Source organism: Coffea arabica, chromosome 8e (assembly GCF_036785885.1).
Source record: "Coffea arabica cultivar ET-39 chromosome 8e, Coffea Arabica ET-39 HiFi, whole genome shotgun sequence".
In the NCBI taxonomy this organism is placed as follows: Eukaryota; Viridiplantae; Streptophyta; class Magnoliopsida; order Gentianales; family Rubiaceae; genus Coffea; species Coffea arabica.
This window is the reverse complement of record NC_092324.1, coordinates 2,054,143-2,071,113: the sequence shown is the minus strand read 5'-3', so window position 1 is coordinate 2,071,113 and position 16,971 is coordinate 2,054,143. Positions and strand designations below refer to the sequence as shown.

At 35.2% G+C, this 16,971-nt stretch overlaps 1 protein-coding gene across 1 annotated transcript; it reads right to left on the bottom strand.

Annotated features, from left to right (window-relative positions):
* Positions 1-7,415: 7,415 nt before the first annotated feature.
* On the bottom strand, positions 7,416-9,207 carry LOC113703793 (S-norcoclaurine synthase 1-like). The gene is made up of 4 exons (XM_027225274.2): positions 8,947-9,207; positions 8,546-8,790; positions 7,917-8,241; positions 7,416-7,814 (listed from the first exon to the last, which is right to left on the bottom strand). The coding sequence occupies exons 1-4, from the start codon at positions 9,205-9,207 to the stop codon at positions 7,569-7,571; spliced, it is 1,077 nt and encodes a 358-aa protein (XP_027081075.1). The 3' UTR covers positions 7,416-7,568.
* Between the last annotated feature and the right edge of the window lie 7,764 nt (positions 9,208-16,971).

The following is a 16,971-nucleotide window of genomic DNA, read 5'->3' as shown; positions in this document are numbered from 1 at the left end:
GTAATAAAAGTCAGCTTGCCGTATTATGGATTTAATGTTGAGATTTTGGTTAATAGTTGGACCATTTGCTGATAAATGTTATGCGTCATTCATTTTTCTTAGATTAGTTAACCTGAAATTGGAGGAATTTGTGGTTTAGAAGCTAACCGGAGTCTTCTTCTTCCCCCTGAGGGGGCCGCCGCACAAGACCAGACAGTAGCAATAGGCCATTAGGATAGGAACTATTAGATTGCAGAGAACAAGCACTTTCTTTTTCTAGCTTCACTTTGACTTTTCTTCCTAGCTTTCCATTGCTTTTCTCCACGCATGTCAGGAGGAAGCAATTTTTAGTTTTAGCGTTTGACTTTTCCATTTCGTCTTCTTGTGGTTCTCTAGTCCGTATGTGAAGACCAAGTGAAAACATTGAATTCCTTACTGTAGCTTGTCTTTCTCCTTGATTTCTCCGACTTGAATAACCAAGGGAAGCTGCCATCTCAATCATGCAATTGATTGAATTCCGGTTGAATAACCGGAGTGATGTTTCTTGGACTTGACCATTGATGCTTGATTATTATATTTTCTTGGTATCTTGGCAATATGGTAGATGGAGTACTAGCCATTGTCAAATATTGGTGTTTATTTGATGTTCTCATGCTTGAGGACAAGCATGGTTTAGGTGTGGGGGGAATTGATAGGTTGCAATTTTATCATTTATTTTATTATTAATTTTCCCTATTACTTAACCCAATGTGAATTAATTATTAGATTCTACTCACTTTTAGTATTTTACATATATTTCAGGGAGTAGAACGAAAATACCATAATAAGTGCCGATTTGACAGTTATCAAGAAAGAGTTCAAGTAGCAGGCATCCAGGGCATTTTTGGAACAAGGAGATACAAGTCCTTTTTGGTAATTCGCAGAGCGCAGCATTAAAAGGAGGAACGCAGGGCTGAAGTAGGGAGTCTTCTTCTTCCCCCTAAGGGGAGCCGCCGCACAAGGCAAGAGCAGCAGAGGACTGAAGACGGCTGGCTTCCTTAGCCTTTCGTCCTGTAGCTTAGCTTACACCTTTGACTTTTCCTTCCTTTGCTTCTTAGTAGTAGTTGCCTCTCGGATGTCAGGAGCCATTGAAGCATTGAATCATTTCCCTGTAGCTTTTTCATTTGATTTTTCCTTGCGGTCTGTAGTGAATTCCTCCTACCACATAATGGCCGCAACTATCACTTCAGCTTTGTATGGGGTTTTTCCATCAACGATGAGCTAAATTCATTTTCTCTAGTCAAGGAGTAACGGATGCTTTGAATCATCTAAAATTGTGAGATCGATTTAATTTTATCTTTTTCTCTTATTTATTGGTATTTGCATATTCTCTGGTTGCAGTGCTTATGGTTGTTTAATTAATTGATTGTCTTGGATCCGGATAATTAATTGATTTGATAATCTATTGTCATTTGAGGTATTAAATCCGTAATTGTTTAATTGCCTCAAAATAGTGACAACTGGCACGATTAGATTCGTGTCAGGGGAATACGCGGGCTAATCTAAAATAACCCTGGTAGTGTGTTATTTGGTTAGAATAGGGCTCCTCTAATACGTAAGGCAATTGGGGAATTAAATTCTATGGGCGTACCTAGGATTATTTCTCAATTAGAGCAGTGATTAACGGGCGTACCTTGATCACCGACACAGTAAGGAGGGGTTGACTGCCATCGCCTGTTTGGTAGTTATAACCTATTTATTAGTAAATAATTGGAATTGCCTTTGCTTATCGATGATCAATTGGGTGAACCGTTGCTGAAGTTATTTCTTGGCTAGATCCTTAATTATCACTCATTTGATTTCAGTAATTTGTTATTTAATTTTTAGTAGTTTCTTAGATTTTAGTTGAATTTCTTTGATTGTCACATTCTGCACAAAAACACCCTCTCGTCACTGTGAACTTGAAAAGAAATAATTACTCCCAGTCCCTGTGGATTCGACCCTGCTCACCACTATCTACAGAAATTACTTTTAGTTTGAGCAGGTATTATTATTGCACAGGCTGACAACCTGTCACACAGAGCCGCCGCAGAGCAAAAAAGACTAATGAGATACGAAATGGAAATAGAGTTGAGGAGGGCTAGCTGGTTGCTTTTTAGCCTTTGACTTTTCTCAGTTGCTTTAGTACTTAGTAGTTACTTTTCATTCCTTGGATGCGAGGAACAATTAGGAAAACATTGAACCATCTCCTGTTCTTTATCACTTTGACCAAATTTGATTTGTCCATCTTTCCCCTGATGCCCGCGGCTCTTTCACAAATTTTGCGTGGGCTTTGTTCTGCAAACATGAACTAAATCCCTTTGTCTAGTCAAGGGACAACGGATGCTTTGGGTCGCCTAAAACTGTGAGATCGATTTAATTTTATCTTTTTCTTTTATTTATTGGTATTTGCATATTCTCTGGTTGCAGTGCTTATGGTTGTTTAATTAATTGATTGTCTTGGATCCGGATAATTAATTGATTTAATAATCTATTGTCAATTGAGGTATTAAATCCGTAATTATTTAATTACCTCAAAATAGTGACGACTGGCATGATTAGATTCGTGTCAGGGGAATACGCGGGCTAATCTAAAATAATCCTGGTAGTGCGTTATTTGATTAGAATAGGGCTCCTCTAATACGTAAGGCAATTGGAGAATTAAATTCTATGGGCGTACCTAGGATTATTTCTCAATTAGAGCAGTGATTAACGGGCGTACCTTAATCATCGACATAGTAAGGAAGGGTTGACTGTCATCGCTTGTTTGGCAGTTATAACCTATTTATTAGTAAATAATTGGAATTGCCTTTGCTTATCGATGATCAATTAGGTGAACCATTGCTGAAGTTATTCTTTGGCTAGATCCTTAATTATCACTCATTAGATTTTAGTAATTTGTTATTTAATTTCTAGTTGGCTATTTTATTTTTTTTACTTTTAGTTGAATTGTTTAAATTGTCACTCTTGATATAAAACACCCCCTTTGTCACTGTGAATTTGGAAAGGAACAATTACTCCCAGTCCCTGTGGATTCGACCCTGCTTACTGCTATCTACAGAAATTACTTTTAGTTTGAGCAGGTTTTATTATTGCACAGGCTTCGACAACCTGTCAAAGATTCAAAACCTGTAAGTACTCCGCTTGCTCCTCATTTTAAACTTAGCAACTTATTATCTCCAAAGATGGATGAAGAGCGAGCATACATGACGAAAGTTTCGTATGCTAATGCAGTTAGTAACTTGATGTATGCAATGGTGTGTACGAGACTCGACATTTCACAGCAGTTAGTGTGGTAAGCAGGTTCATGCATGATGCGGGTAAGGGTCATTGACAAGCTGTGAAATGGATTCTATGGTATATCCAAGATACTGTAGATATTGGATTAGTATTTGAGTAGGATGAATCAATTGGTCAATATGTAATTGGATATTGTAATTCTGACTATGCCGGTGACTTGGATAAGCGACGTTTTACAACTGGCTACTTGTTCACGTTTGCCAAGGCGCCAGTTAGTTGAAAGTCTACTTTGCAGTCAATAGTGGCTTTGTCTACAACAGAGGCAGAGTATATGACAATTACCAAATCTATGAAGGAGGCAATTTGGCTTCAAGGATTGCTTGAAAACTTGAGAGTTGGTCAAAAACACATTGACGTGTTTTGTGATAGTCAGAGTGCTATTCACTTAGCAAAAAACCAGGTCTTGCACGCAAGAATGAAACACATTGATGTTCGCTATCATTTCATGTGAAAAATTCTTGAAGAAGAGGAGATTTTTCTTCAGAAGATTCGGACTACGAAGAATCCTGCAGGTATGCTGACCAAGGTGGTTACAAGATCCAAGTTTGAACATTGTTTAAACTTGGTCAACATCCTACACATTTGAATTGGCACCCGAGGGGCGCAAATTTGGAAGTACCGCAAGGACTTGTTATTTTGTTTGAGTGAGAAGGTTTGTATTTTTGGTGGGATTAGAAATTATGCCAAGGCGGAGATTTGTTAACCTTTTTGGCATAATCACTTATCCCACATCGGTGGGTTTAAGGTTTGGGGAAGTGTTTGAGAATTATAAATTAACACTCTCCCTTCCCAATTAAAACACACCAAAATTTTGTATTCTTTCTTCTCCCAAATTAATAAGAGTAGGTTGCTTAGGTGGTACTCGGAGATTAGACACATTTGACCGAATTCTGTTATCAATTTCAGGTGTGTTCTTTCCTTATCTTTTTTATTTATTACACATTTATTTGGTAGTTTTTTTCAGCTGTAGTATAGTATTCAATCTATTTATCGGGTTTATTTGTAATGTTTTATACGATTCATTTAGGTGTATTTTTTTTATTCGTGTGTCTATCCTGTTTATGTATATACGGATTTGGTTGTGATAATACACCATGCATGTAAATTCTGTCATAGGAGATTGGGTTTTAAGTGGAACCGCTTGTGACCCCTCCAGACTTTTCTGGAAATTTACTTGGAATGGTAATTCTGTCTTAAAAGATTATTTGGCAATCTTTCTTAGGAATTACTGAATCTGTTTAATTTACTAGTTGTATCATTTGAGTGAAAAATTACCCGTTTTCCCCAAAAAATTGGACCTCTTATATATAGCTATCGATGGAGAAGATCAGCCGTAGCATTAAAAATTGAAGGAATGCCAAATTGCTTACTGCTAATTCAGTAGTTGGCCAACGAATTTGAAATTTGATAAGGTGCCTTTCACATTTTCACAGATGCTTCACGAAATGTAAGAGATTTCATGTTTCTGAGTAATTTGTAATCTAATCACCCTTAGAAACATGTGAGATGATTAATCCAATAAACTTAATAAAATCCTGTATCAACCTGTCCTAATTTCATTGCATAGTCATTCTTTTTGCTTATTGAATAATTACTCCACCGAGATTAGTTGATGGAGTTCAATGTGATTACTTCATAAATAATCATACAGTTGGTAAATTTTAGTAGATGATTATTTAGCAACTTATGGGAGATTCTATAAGTTGCTCAATGACTATTGTAGAAGCATTTAAGGCCAATGGCACATCTTGATAAGTATCATTTTAGTTGTTATAGATTCGTTAGTAAAGAATTTTTGTTGCTAATTACTAATTACCATGCCACCATAACCAATTTTGATTACAAAAGCGATTCAATACAATCTGCCTGAAAGGGGGGAAAAAGGATTTTTTTAGCATTTGTATAGGATCATACCAAAAACACAGAGGAGAAGAGAATTTGTATGTAACCTAAGCAACTCTAAGGCAAGAGGCAACAATCGGCAACTTTTGGATTGAACAGAAAAATGAACATAAAAAAGATGAGATTAGTAGAATGATTATTTGTTATTTTTGATGTACTTTGAAGGCAAACCGAAACCAAAATCATCTATTAGAGCTTTTTCCTTTCCTGCAAGCATATATATATATATGCGTGGCATATGCGAATGCCACCATAAATCATCTACCAGTCACGTAGACAATTTAAGGCCAATCTTGATCAGGTACATGACTAAGGAATTGGGTTTGCTAAATTTTGGAGCCAAAAACCAGTAATTTGAAACTGACATCTGCGACTTATCATTGTTAGCACATATATATGAATTTTTTCTTTCTCCCGTTCTAAATCAAATTACACTTGCTGTGGATAAAGAAGTGCGACCCCTCTGGGATTGCATGAACAGATTTGGCAAGGCTCCATTGAACGGGGCATGCCTGTTTTGAAAGCCATGCATCATTGTCACAGCAGCGGAAACATGCAGAAAAGTATTGACCGATCGACGAGCGTATTTGAGCAGGTTGGCATAAATCAGCACCAGATTTATTAGGAAAGAAAGGACTCCACGGGCAGCTGAAATCAACTTCACTTGCCAGACAGGAGGCCTTGCCAATGTTCATCGACTATGTGGATGAAATTGCAAGGAATGCATTTAGTGCATGGGAGAATCCGGATGAACCAATTGAGTTGTTAACTGAGATGATGAACACTGCCTTTAAAGTTATGATGAACATAATTTTGGGTGATGAAGTTACTTTCTTCAATGTGGAATCATTTTAGATCGTACATGACTATTAACCTCCTGGTTTTGCATAACAACAGATTTTATTTTTATTTTTTATAAAGTCAATTCGAGACCTACCACTCAACATATCCCTCCCCCTACCATCGGAAACTGATCAAGGTCAGAACTACAAAAAATATGGTAAATTATATAGTTTATCAATTATGTGATAATAGCTTCTGAACTACTAGTGGTGGGGCTAGTGGTCAGGGAGTTAAACTCCCGCTTGATAGACCAGGATTCAAATCTTGGCTGACCTGTTTAGGGTAGGGAGGGAATAGGGGAGTGGGGGAGGATTAAAAAAAAAGTGGCTGCTGAGTAATCTAATCTAAACAAACCATGAGACATGCCTGTATCAACAATTTTGATCTTTTGTGGCAACACACTTTGCTTGCTTTTTTCTCAAGGTCAGTACCAAGTTATTAGTTTGTGTTTTTTTTTCTTAAATGATATTGCCACAGTTGAAGTTTTATTTCCACAGTAATTCTCATTGAAAATGATGAAATTATAATCTCCAAATAGCATTTGGATTTGGAGGGATAATTTTGGCATTTGGATTTGATATTCTTTGTGGTTTAGATATTCTATCTAGTTTAGTTGATAAGGAAATTGTCCAGATGGTTGTGAGGCCTGATCCGACTCTCAAATTCTTCCTTATCTTTTCCTTTCCTTTCCTCTTATAAGATTTGGAGTCTCATTTTAGACAAAAGGAAAAAAAAAAAGTGGACACAAATCTTTGCACACACAGAAAAAGAAGCCAAAAGCACAAGATTTCTTTCCTAATTTCAAATTTCGATTTCTATCCATTGCACTAAAACATACCGAAGTTTTGTGATGAGAAGGATTTTGAAGGAAGGAGGAAGGAGGGAAGAGAAACGCTGTGGAAAAGGGAGAGGAGAAGGAACCGATTCGTTTTTTTTTCTTCATTGCGGCTGTAAAACTTGAGAAAAATGCACACTTCTAAATTCTGGTAGAGATGTAAATATATTAGTTAAGTTAGTTTACCATCCTATCCGAGAAGAGTATCAAAGTTCCAAATGCTTACATCACATTCCCACAATCACATAAACTTCTCATAAAAATTTTATTTATTAAAAAAAAAGACTGCAGGATTAAGACCTCTAAATTAGAGGCTTGTTCATTAGGCATGGATGCTGGACTATTAGCTATGTAGTCTAATTTCAAACCAAAACCAGAGTTCAACCGACATTCCAGATTATGTTGCAATCCTCCATTCTCCCGATTCTGGCTTATTTTGTGCTACAGATCAATTGCAATGATCAGGTAATATCACTCAAGTGAATGAAAGTTTATTCTTACATTTAGCATGTATATGCACATAAATGTACGATTGAGATTCACCAAAATGTCTCCTTAATTAGCTATTACTTGAACAGAATTTTCACTGACTTTTCACCATGGGCTGATGGCCCTGATGAAAGTGATGATACACTTCTTTATTCTGAAGAAAGATGGCAGAAAATTTTCTTTCCCGATACTTGCAATTTTCTTATTTAATGATTTTCATGGTTTTCAGCAAGCTTTTTCCATCAAGTTTCCTGGAAATAACCAGTCTTATGAAGTCCTCGTGCCGTAAGGTCTTGTAATTTGCTCCATTTTCTTTCACAAGAACAGGTAGAGGACCAATTTTTACACAGATATTAGGACTGTGAAATGCGGCAACTGAAAGTTTTTCTTTCTGGAAAAGCACAACAGCTCTATGTTCAATGCTGCAATATTCCCCATTACTCAATATCTGCATTCAAATTCATGGAGTCAATCAACTCAAATGCAAGTCCTCAACATTCAGAAGCAGGATCATTTTTATTTTTAAGTTGAAATAAGATTCGATGGTTACCTCCATGACATCACCAATGTTGATGATGATGGCTCCTGGAATGGGTTTAATGGGCACCCATTTACTGTTTTTCTTGATCTGTAGGCCCTGAACTTCATTCACTTGAACTAATAAGGTCAGTCCTGTGGCATCAGAGTGAGGAGCAAGGCCAATAACCTTGTCTGCTCGCAAACATGGTGGGTAGTAATTCATTCTTATACCTTGAACACAATCTTCATACAAGCTGCTAATTTTTTTGGCATCCAATCCAAGATTCATAGCCATGAGATTAAAGAGACTCATGCAGACTTTGTGCAATTCAGTTGAGTATTCATCCAAGGTTGATCTGGATGGTTTAGACAAAGTTAGAAACTCAAAGTGGAGAGAAATATGTTCAAATTTTTTCTGGTTTAAAAATTCCTTGTGAGCTTGCTATTACTTTGTTGTCTTAATACTGTGCTACCATGAAATCAAAACATTGCTTCAGGGAAAAATCCTTTTCTTTTCCATTAGGGACCTGCAGCAGTCAGTCTATTTGTCAAAGCTGACTAATGGGAAAGGGAAAGGGAAACAATATAAGAACTTGAAGAACAAGGATGGCTTTAAGAGAATTTGCATCACGATTTATATGACGTACTATTTTTGTGTACCTGAAAGATTTTGGATTGTTAGGCCAGAATCTCATATTTCTTTGGGAGGTTGGTAAGGAGTAAAGGAAGAGCATGTCACCCCAGTCGAGCTTTTGGTCCTCCGATATGACAAATGCTTGACCATACCCTTCAAGATCATTTGGCAGTTGTGCATAGATCATCTTCTGCTCTAATGGCAGCTTGAAGAAGTCCTCTACGACAACCTTCATTTTCTCGATTGCTGCTGTTGCTCCATGATTGATTAACTGTTTCAAGATTGAATTACACAAACATAATTAGGAAGCAAAATCGTAGTTATATAGCGTAAGCACGTAGGAACAAAATTCTAGAGTATGCATTTTACCCAAGAAAAGACTATGACGGTTTGAATTGGTAAGCATAAAAAGCTTTCCTGATTTTACCTGAAAGAAGCCCCATTCTTTGCATGCCTGGTGAAGTTCTGCCATTTCATTTTGGTTATCTACATGGTCTGTTGCAAGCTTGCTCATATCAATGACTGGAATTTGTAAAGATTCATCAACTGAAACTTCATCAGGATTAAGTTCAGGTCTGATGTATCGGTGTGGGATTTCTTTCAAGTTATTAGAAGCTAGTTCTTGTACATTCTCAACTGGGAGCGAACCACCAAGGTCTTTTCTGGTGCTAGCCACCTTAGTCTCCATTGCTCGTTCATATGTTGGACATCAACCAGTGACGGATTTAAGGTTGGGGGCACCGGTGCCACTATCCCCCTTAAATTCCTATAGTACCCATAAAATTTTAATATAATCTCAAGCATGTCTCCAGAGTTTTGTTATAAAAGAAGTGAAAAATTATGTAGTACTTTAAGTTGGTTCATGAACTAATATTCTAAAAGAATATGTGGACCACAAAGTTCCATTTCAAATAAACTAAAAATAGGATTTTCATTTCAACTCGTTGATAATTTTTTTTTTTTGTTTAAAAAACTAAAAAAAATGTAGGTAAAAAATAGTATTGTTTTTGTTCCCACTGAGAATTTTTTTAGCTCCGACATCAACTCCTAAAGTTTTATATATAGCAATCCCTTTCGTCACTTTTTTACTTTGCCTTAGCAGTATCAGAGAAGAATTATTTGACTCATATTGTTTGTTTGATTAATTGAGATTGTACTGCTAGGTTATTTTAGATTGATATGTCGTATTTTGGTGTCACTTCATTTTCTTGTTTGAGAATGCAGCAGCCTTGGAGACAACGTTGGCATCTAGGGAAAAGACAATAAGCTAGTTGGCGTAATTATAACTTCGTAAATTTAACAATTAAGGAAAAAACAACATGGACAAGTGTTTCTCTCGTCATAAAGGGATTGTTTTACCCCTTTGGATCTTGCAACTCTTGCATGGTAAGGCAGTTCACCGTTCCATCGTCACGGTCTAAGAACATTACATGTGGCACACCTAAAACTTGAGAGCTCCAGCTCCAGCTCCTAATTTTGGCATGAAAAGTAGATTAAAGCCAAAATGTGAAAGGGACATTTGCCAACTGATAGAGAGTGGTTAATAAGAATTTTATATGTAATCTTGGGTTATATTTATGTTTTATGGACTCGAATTGAAGTTGCAGGGATTGATTTGAGCGGTTGAAGGAATTGGATGGAAAAGGTGAGAAGAATTCAAAATTCGAGGGCCAATGGACAAATTTTCAGAAAGTGCACGAAGTCTGGCGCCGGACATCACCAGAAGTTTGATATTGCGAATGGAAACATAAAGACCGGCTCTGGACTTCAAGCCGGACATTGCACCGGTCTTCATTGGACAGCCTTTGCACATTTTTTTCGTCTACAATGATCAACCTATTCCAAGGGGGATTCGAAAGCAATACATAACAACTATAAATAAAGGTTCTTGAGGTCCTTTTTGGGTGAGAAAAACATTAGTTTTAGCAAGAGCAATACATTTTTTCATCTTTTCTCATAGTTTTACTTGGAGATCAAGATCAAGTGTGAGCGAGGGGAATCAAGGAGCGCAAGGGAGAATGTTGGAACCGAGCACTGAGAAGTTCCTCTGTCTTAATCTCTCTCATTTGTATTACTTCTTGAATTGGTGTTTAATTTCTTCATTATGTTGTAGTAAACTTATTCTAGGGTTAGGGTTCTTATGAAGGAGAATTGATTGATTCTTTCAATTAAAGTTCTTGTATTTTGCTATGATTTATCTATCTTGATTTTAATTATGTGTTTATGCTTAATCACCATGAATATGATTTTAGGGTTTATATTGAATTGAGAAAGGAGATACAACCACGCATCAGATAGATAAATATACTTTGCCTAATCACGAAAGTAGGTTAGGAATCATATGGCACGTTGATATTACCAAGGTTCTTAAAAGGTCTAATGGAATATTTGTGGTCTCGAGAGAGATGTAAAATTTGATTAGGCACACTTAAGATATATCGAGAGATAATCTGAAATATAATTATCTGATGCGTTCATAGTTTGACACGAAAATAATTTGGAAATTAATTCAAACTCTAGATTAAACTTGAACCCTAGGCTTACTCAACTATTGTCTTTTTACTTCTTATTAGCTAGTCAAATAAATTGATAGTTCTTCCGTGATAATTCAATTTCTCTATGTAAGGATCGAAGACAACCGAATAGAAGAGATAAACAATGTAAAGATCACAAACGTAACAAAAATAAATAAAAAGGAAAGGATTGCAAACCAATTAACTACCCAACTCCTCTTAAACTTGTAGATTAATTCAAACAAGTTTCTTCAATTTGATGAATTACAATCACTCTTGTGTACAAAGGAAGGTTCACCTTCTCCTTGCCCCGAACTCCACTCGGTCAAGTTAGGACATTTTACTATCCCTCAGGACAACCCTCACAGAGCTACACTCATGAAGTATTCACTCACAAATGAAAAGCTTACAATGAATCTCACACCACTAAGACTACAAATCTTTTTTGAAGAGTATTTTCTCACTAAAATCACTCTAAATCTTTTGTATTTTCAGTGTGCCAAAGTTCTTTTAACTATCTAACCAACCATTATTTATATAGGATCAAGAAAGTGCCTCATTAAAGCTTCCAACGGATAGAAAGTAGCTGAAGAGTCAACTAGCCGTTGGAGTGTCGGATGTCCGGTACTCCTGTTTTTAGCGTCCGACAGCAGGCAGAGAGATTGAGAAATTTTCTTCAATTTCATCGGACGTCCGGTAGACTGATTTTCTGCGTTCGAAGGTATGATGTAAAACTGGAAATTCTTCTTCAATTCCTTAGGACGTCCGATAGGCTGGTTTTCTACGTCCGAAAATACTCAATGGTTGTCGGACGTCCGATGCAGTCTTTTTGAGCGTCCGACAGTTTCAACATACTTTGTCCCTTTCAAATGTGATTAATCTTTGAATCTGATTTGCTTCATAACTGAAAATATTTCTTGAAGAGATATTAGTACTATCCATTGTTTTGTAAACATCAAAAGATAGGGACCAAGATCAACATTCTCCCCCTTTTTGATGATGACAAAACAATGGATGAAAAAATGAAAAAGATTGAGCATATGAGCATAAGCTCCCCCTCACTCAATGCAACCAAACTTATAATTTCAGAATAACTCCCCTTACGCATTGCATCCATTTCTCCCCCTTTTTGTCATCATAAGATGAGAGTAAAAAATCAACTATTATAAACCAACAACAATAACAGAGTATAAGAACAGAAAAATGACAGCAATCACTAACATATCACAGAGAATTTGATATCAAAAGAGGTATCAACATATGACAGAAAGTTTAACAAAGCAAATCATCATTAGATCAGAATTATTCTTTTCTCTCCCCCCTTTTTGACATCATACAAATTCAGTAATATATAAAAAACATCAAGGAAAAACTCAGTTCAAAACATCAGAAACATCAAAAGAGCATTATGATCAAGACTTATCAATATCTCCTACTTGTTAGCATCATGTCTAACTATCCACATGCATTTCATGCCTTTTTTTTATATTTTTTCTCACATAGCAATCACTTTTCATGTGACCTTTTTGTCAACAGAAATTACACATAATTAAGGAGTTATTTACATGAACAGATTTAATAAATCTTACTTGTCTTCTCTTATAAATAACAAATTCGTTGGAATTAGAATTCAACCTATTCTTTTGAAAACAGATTTGTTTCTTGTGTTTAAGCAATTCATTTAGACCATCCATTCTTCTTTTCAAATCACCTTGTTTCTTTTTGAACAATTCACAAAGCTTTATTTTTCTATCAAGCTCAAAATGTAAAGCAATCTCACTCTTTTTGAAGTAATCATTTTCAACTTTCAACTTTTTATTTTGTTGAAAAAGATTTGCATTATCTCGAAGCAAAAAACTAATTTTCTGTTTTAACTCCTTGTTTCTAGCATAAGATTCTTTCAAACTATCATGCAATTTTATAATGAAAGATTCAAAATCATCATCACTTTTATCATCACTTTCAAATTGAGAGTTACAAGATGTTACCTCATCATCTCCAATGGCCATAAAAGTCAATTGAGCAGATTCTTCATCTTCTTCAATTTCACCATCGGAGTTGCACTCATTCCATGTGAATTGAAATTTGTTGAATCTTGATTTTCTTCCTTCTTTCTTCTTCATCACTGGACACTCACTTGCATAGTGTCCAGGTTGGCCGCACTCGAAGGATTTGTCCGTTTGCTTCTTATTGAACTCTTGCTTCATTTTGTTTCTTGAGTTGTTGAACTGATTTGAGAATGAATTGCTAAGTCCTTCTTTTCTGAATCTTCTCTTGTTGAGAAATCTCTTGAAACTTTTCATGATGACTGCAATATCACTGTCATCACCTTCCATGTCATTTTCATCTAAGGAGGCTGAATCATCTTCATCATGAGATGTCTTTAGAGCAATGTTCCTCCGTACTATCGCATCCTCTTCCTCTTGCATTTTGGACTTAAGTTTCAGCTCATAAGAGGTTAGAGAATTAATAAGAGATTCAATAGGTAAGAAATTTAGATCTTTAGCTTCTTCAATGGCAGTAACTTTACTCTCCCAATTCTTGGATAAAACATTTAAAATTTTTCTATTTTTCTCACCTAGAGAGTATTCCTTTTCCAGCATCTCTAAATTCTTAATAAGATCGTTGAATCTACAATACATCTCATCAATATTTTCATGAGATTCCATCTTGAACAATTCATACTTGATAACCAGAATAGATTTCTTTTGTTCTCTAACATTCTCACTTCCTTCATGAATTTCTCGCAGTTTGTCCCAAATTTCTTTAGCTGACTCACATCTCTTGACTCTAATAGATTCATTTGAGTCTAAAACATAAAATAATACATTCATGACCTTTGCATTTAAGGTGAGATGAATTCTATCTGCAGCAGTCAGTTCACTTCTTATTTTTGGTCTAAATTTATGAGTATTTTCATCTATAACAGAGGCATCATATGGACCTTCACTAATAATAAACCACAACTCAATATCAATAGATTGCAAAAAGATAATCATTCTTTCTTTCCAACTCACATAATTTGATCCATTAAACATAGGTGGTCTAATGACAGAATGTCCTTCAAAAAACATAGCATTATTGGTTGTCATTTTTACTCCCAAGCCGATTGAGCTTAATCTCTAGGAGACCAAGCTCTGATACCAATTGTAAGGATCGAAAACAACCGAATAGAAGAGATAAACAATGTAAAGATCACAAACGTAACAAAAATAAATAAAAAGGAAAGGATTGCAAACCAATTAACTACCCAACTCCTCTTGAGCTTGTAGATTAATTCAAACAAACTTTTTCAAGTTGATGAATTACAATCACTCTTGTGTACAAAGGAAGGTTCACCTCCTCCTTACCCCGAACTCCACTCGGTCAAGTTAGGACGTTTTACTATCCCTCAGGACAACCCTCACAGAGCTACACTCATGAAGTATTCACTTACAAATAAAAAACTTACAATGAACTTCACACCACTAAGACTACAAATCTTCTTTGAAGAGTATTTTCTCACTAAAATCACTCTAAATCTTTTGTATCTTCAGTGTGCCAAAGTTCTTTTAACTATCTGACCAACCATTATTTATATAGGATCAAGAAAGTGCCTCATTAAAGCTTCCAACGGATAGAAAGTAGCTGAAGAGTCAACTAGCAGTTGGAGTGTCGGACGTCCGGTACTCCAACTTTTTAGCGTCCGACAGCAGGCAAAGAGATTCAGAAATTTTCTTCAATTCTATCGGACGTCCGGTAGGCTGGTTTTCTGCGTCCGAAGGTATGATGTAAAACTAAAAATTCTTTTTCAATTCCTTAGGACGTCCGGTAGGCTGGTTTTCTGCGTCCGAAGATACTCAATGGTTGTCGGACGTCCGATGCAGTCTTTTTGAGCGTCCGACAGTTTCAGCATACTTTGTCCCTTTCAAATGTGATTAATCTTTGAATTTGATTTGCTTCATAACTGAAAATATTTTTTGGAGAGATATTAGTATTATCCATTGTTTTGTAAATATCAAAAGATAGGGACCAAAATCAACACTCTACGAGTTTACCCTTTTGTGAGAATAATTAAAGTATAGGAATTTGTCTCATTCCGATGGATTTGATCCTGGAATACTCTAGGTAAATATTACTACGATCGACCCTCTGTACTTGCGGGAATTCTTCGATCACCAATCATATACACTTGATCCTTCATAAGTTGGGCATGAAAAGAGAGAATTGGAACTTTGGTCGCATAGCATGAAAAGAGAGAATTGCAGTTTTGGTTCCAAATATTTGGGGTATGAGCGCTTTTATTCCCTAAAGTTTGAATGAAACCAAATGTAGTTCCAAATGTTTTAGTTTTCATCTACATTGAGTCCTAATGACTGATTTTTACTAATTACTATTAGAATCAGATTATGCGGCAGCAACTAATTTTTGAAAAAATAATAAAATATTGTTGGCATAATCTGTAATAAATTATGACTAATTACTTGTATGCTAGTTACTTGAGTAATTAGTCTTTTGACATTTTTTTTTGTCAATCAAATTTTTGTTTTCCTGAGCTAAAGACTAATTACTCATGTGATTGGTACGTGGGTAATCAATCCTCTTTTACCACGAATTATGACCAACAATACTCATTTCAAGTTTTTTAGTTCTTCCTAAAAAAAATTAATTATCGGTACATAATAGTTAACGTGATAAGATTCTGATAGAAATTGATAAAAATTAGTCAATCATATAAATATATATATATATATATTAAAAACACCAATGTGATTTGGTGTTTTAGTGATTTAGTTTTGGCTTTCTAGTAATACCCTTGTATAATGAAATTATGAAACGTACTTTAAATTTCAAATATGAACTAGGTGAGAGATATTTATGGATGTTAGTATTGATGTAATTACTATCTTCTAAAATTTAGTATTCTAAAAGGAAAGGAATTCTAAACAAAGTTAAACAAGAAAAAAGGGAAACCGTATCGTAAAACAATATTAAACCCAAAAATGGGAAACAATATTGTAAAAAGGAAATTGAAGAAGTATTTCTACTTTATTAATTATTGTAAAAATTAGTGTTTGCTTTCCAACATTAACCCTCTCATAACATATTAAGGCTAGCTCCAAATTTGAATGACTTGTTGATATTGTTGAGGGTAATTGTGTAATATCATTGTTAAGTTTTTATTTTAGGAAGAGAACTATATTGCATTTTTCTTACGAAATATAGTTAGATTTGGAATGAAGTTACTTAATTAAACATAATTTCTACCAAATAACGTAATGCTACTTAAACTTATTCTGCTAGGCTCTAGATATAACATATGGGATAACAAATCCTACTTTGACTTTGACTTGCAAAAGAAAATAAAATTTTTGACAATAGCGGAAGCTAGAAAGCAAAAAAACCTACCAAATATTACATTGAATAATGCTTATATGTCAAATTAAAGTAAATATATCAAATAAAACATAGGAATTTCTAAAAGAAAAACTATGAATATAATATTTGGAAGTTATTAACCGACAAAATATAATAATAAAACCTAGCAATTCACGAAAAATAGCTTTTGCAAACGATACTTTTTAAACAGAAACTCAAATTTGTTATCACATACGCCTCAAGCTAAGAAATTGATTTGCTAGATTTAGAGTAAGACTCTAACTATTTCATAGATGTTTGTCATCAATTAGTATAAGATTCTAGCTTATAAAATGCTCTGATCACAATCGGAAGTGAGGCTTGGTAAGAGGGCTCCATAGTAGAGCTGAGGATACGAAGTGTTGTTTGTGTAGTAGGTTCTTGCAAGTACACAAGCTATTGGATCCTAAGTTTTGCTCTTTTCACAAATATTTGCGACTAATTAACATATACTAAACATTCTTCTGGTCATTAATTACGTAGTTGTTAGACTACAGGTTCAATTTGAATTACGGAGTACCTTTTATTGTATGATATTATAG

Excerpts from the sequence above, each read along its gene's own strand:
- LOC113703793 (XM_027225274.2), bottom strand. The coding sequence starts at position 9,207 with ATGGAGACTAAGGTGGCTAGCACCAGAAAAGACCTTGGTGGTTCGCTC. Across the intron at positions 8,791-8,946 it reads AAGAATGGGGCTTCTTTCAG|TTAATCAATCATGGAGCAAC; the intron begins GTAAAATCAGGA and ends ATCTTGAAACAG. Across the intron at positions 8,242-8,545 it reads AACAATCCAAAATCTTTCAG|ATCAACCTTGGATGAATACT; the intron begins GTACACAAAAAT and ends TAAACCATCCAG.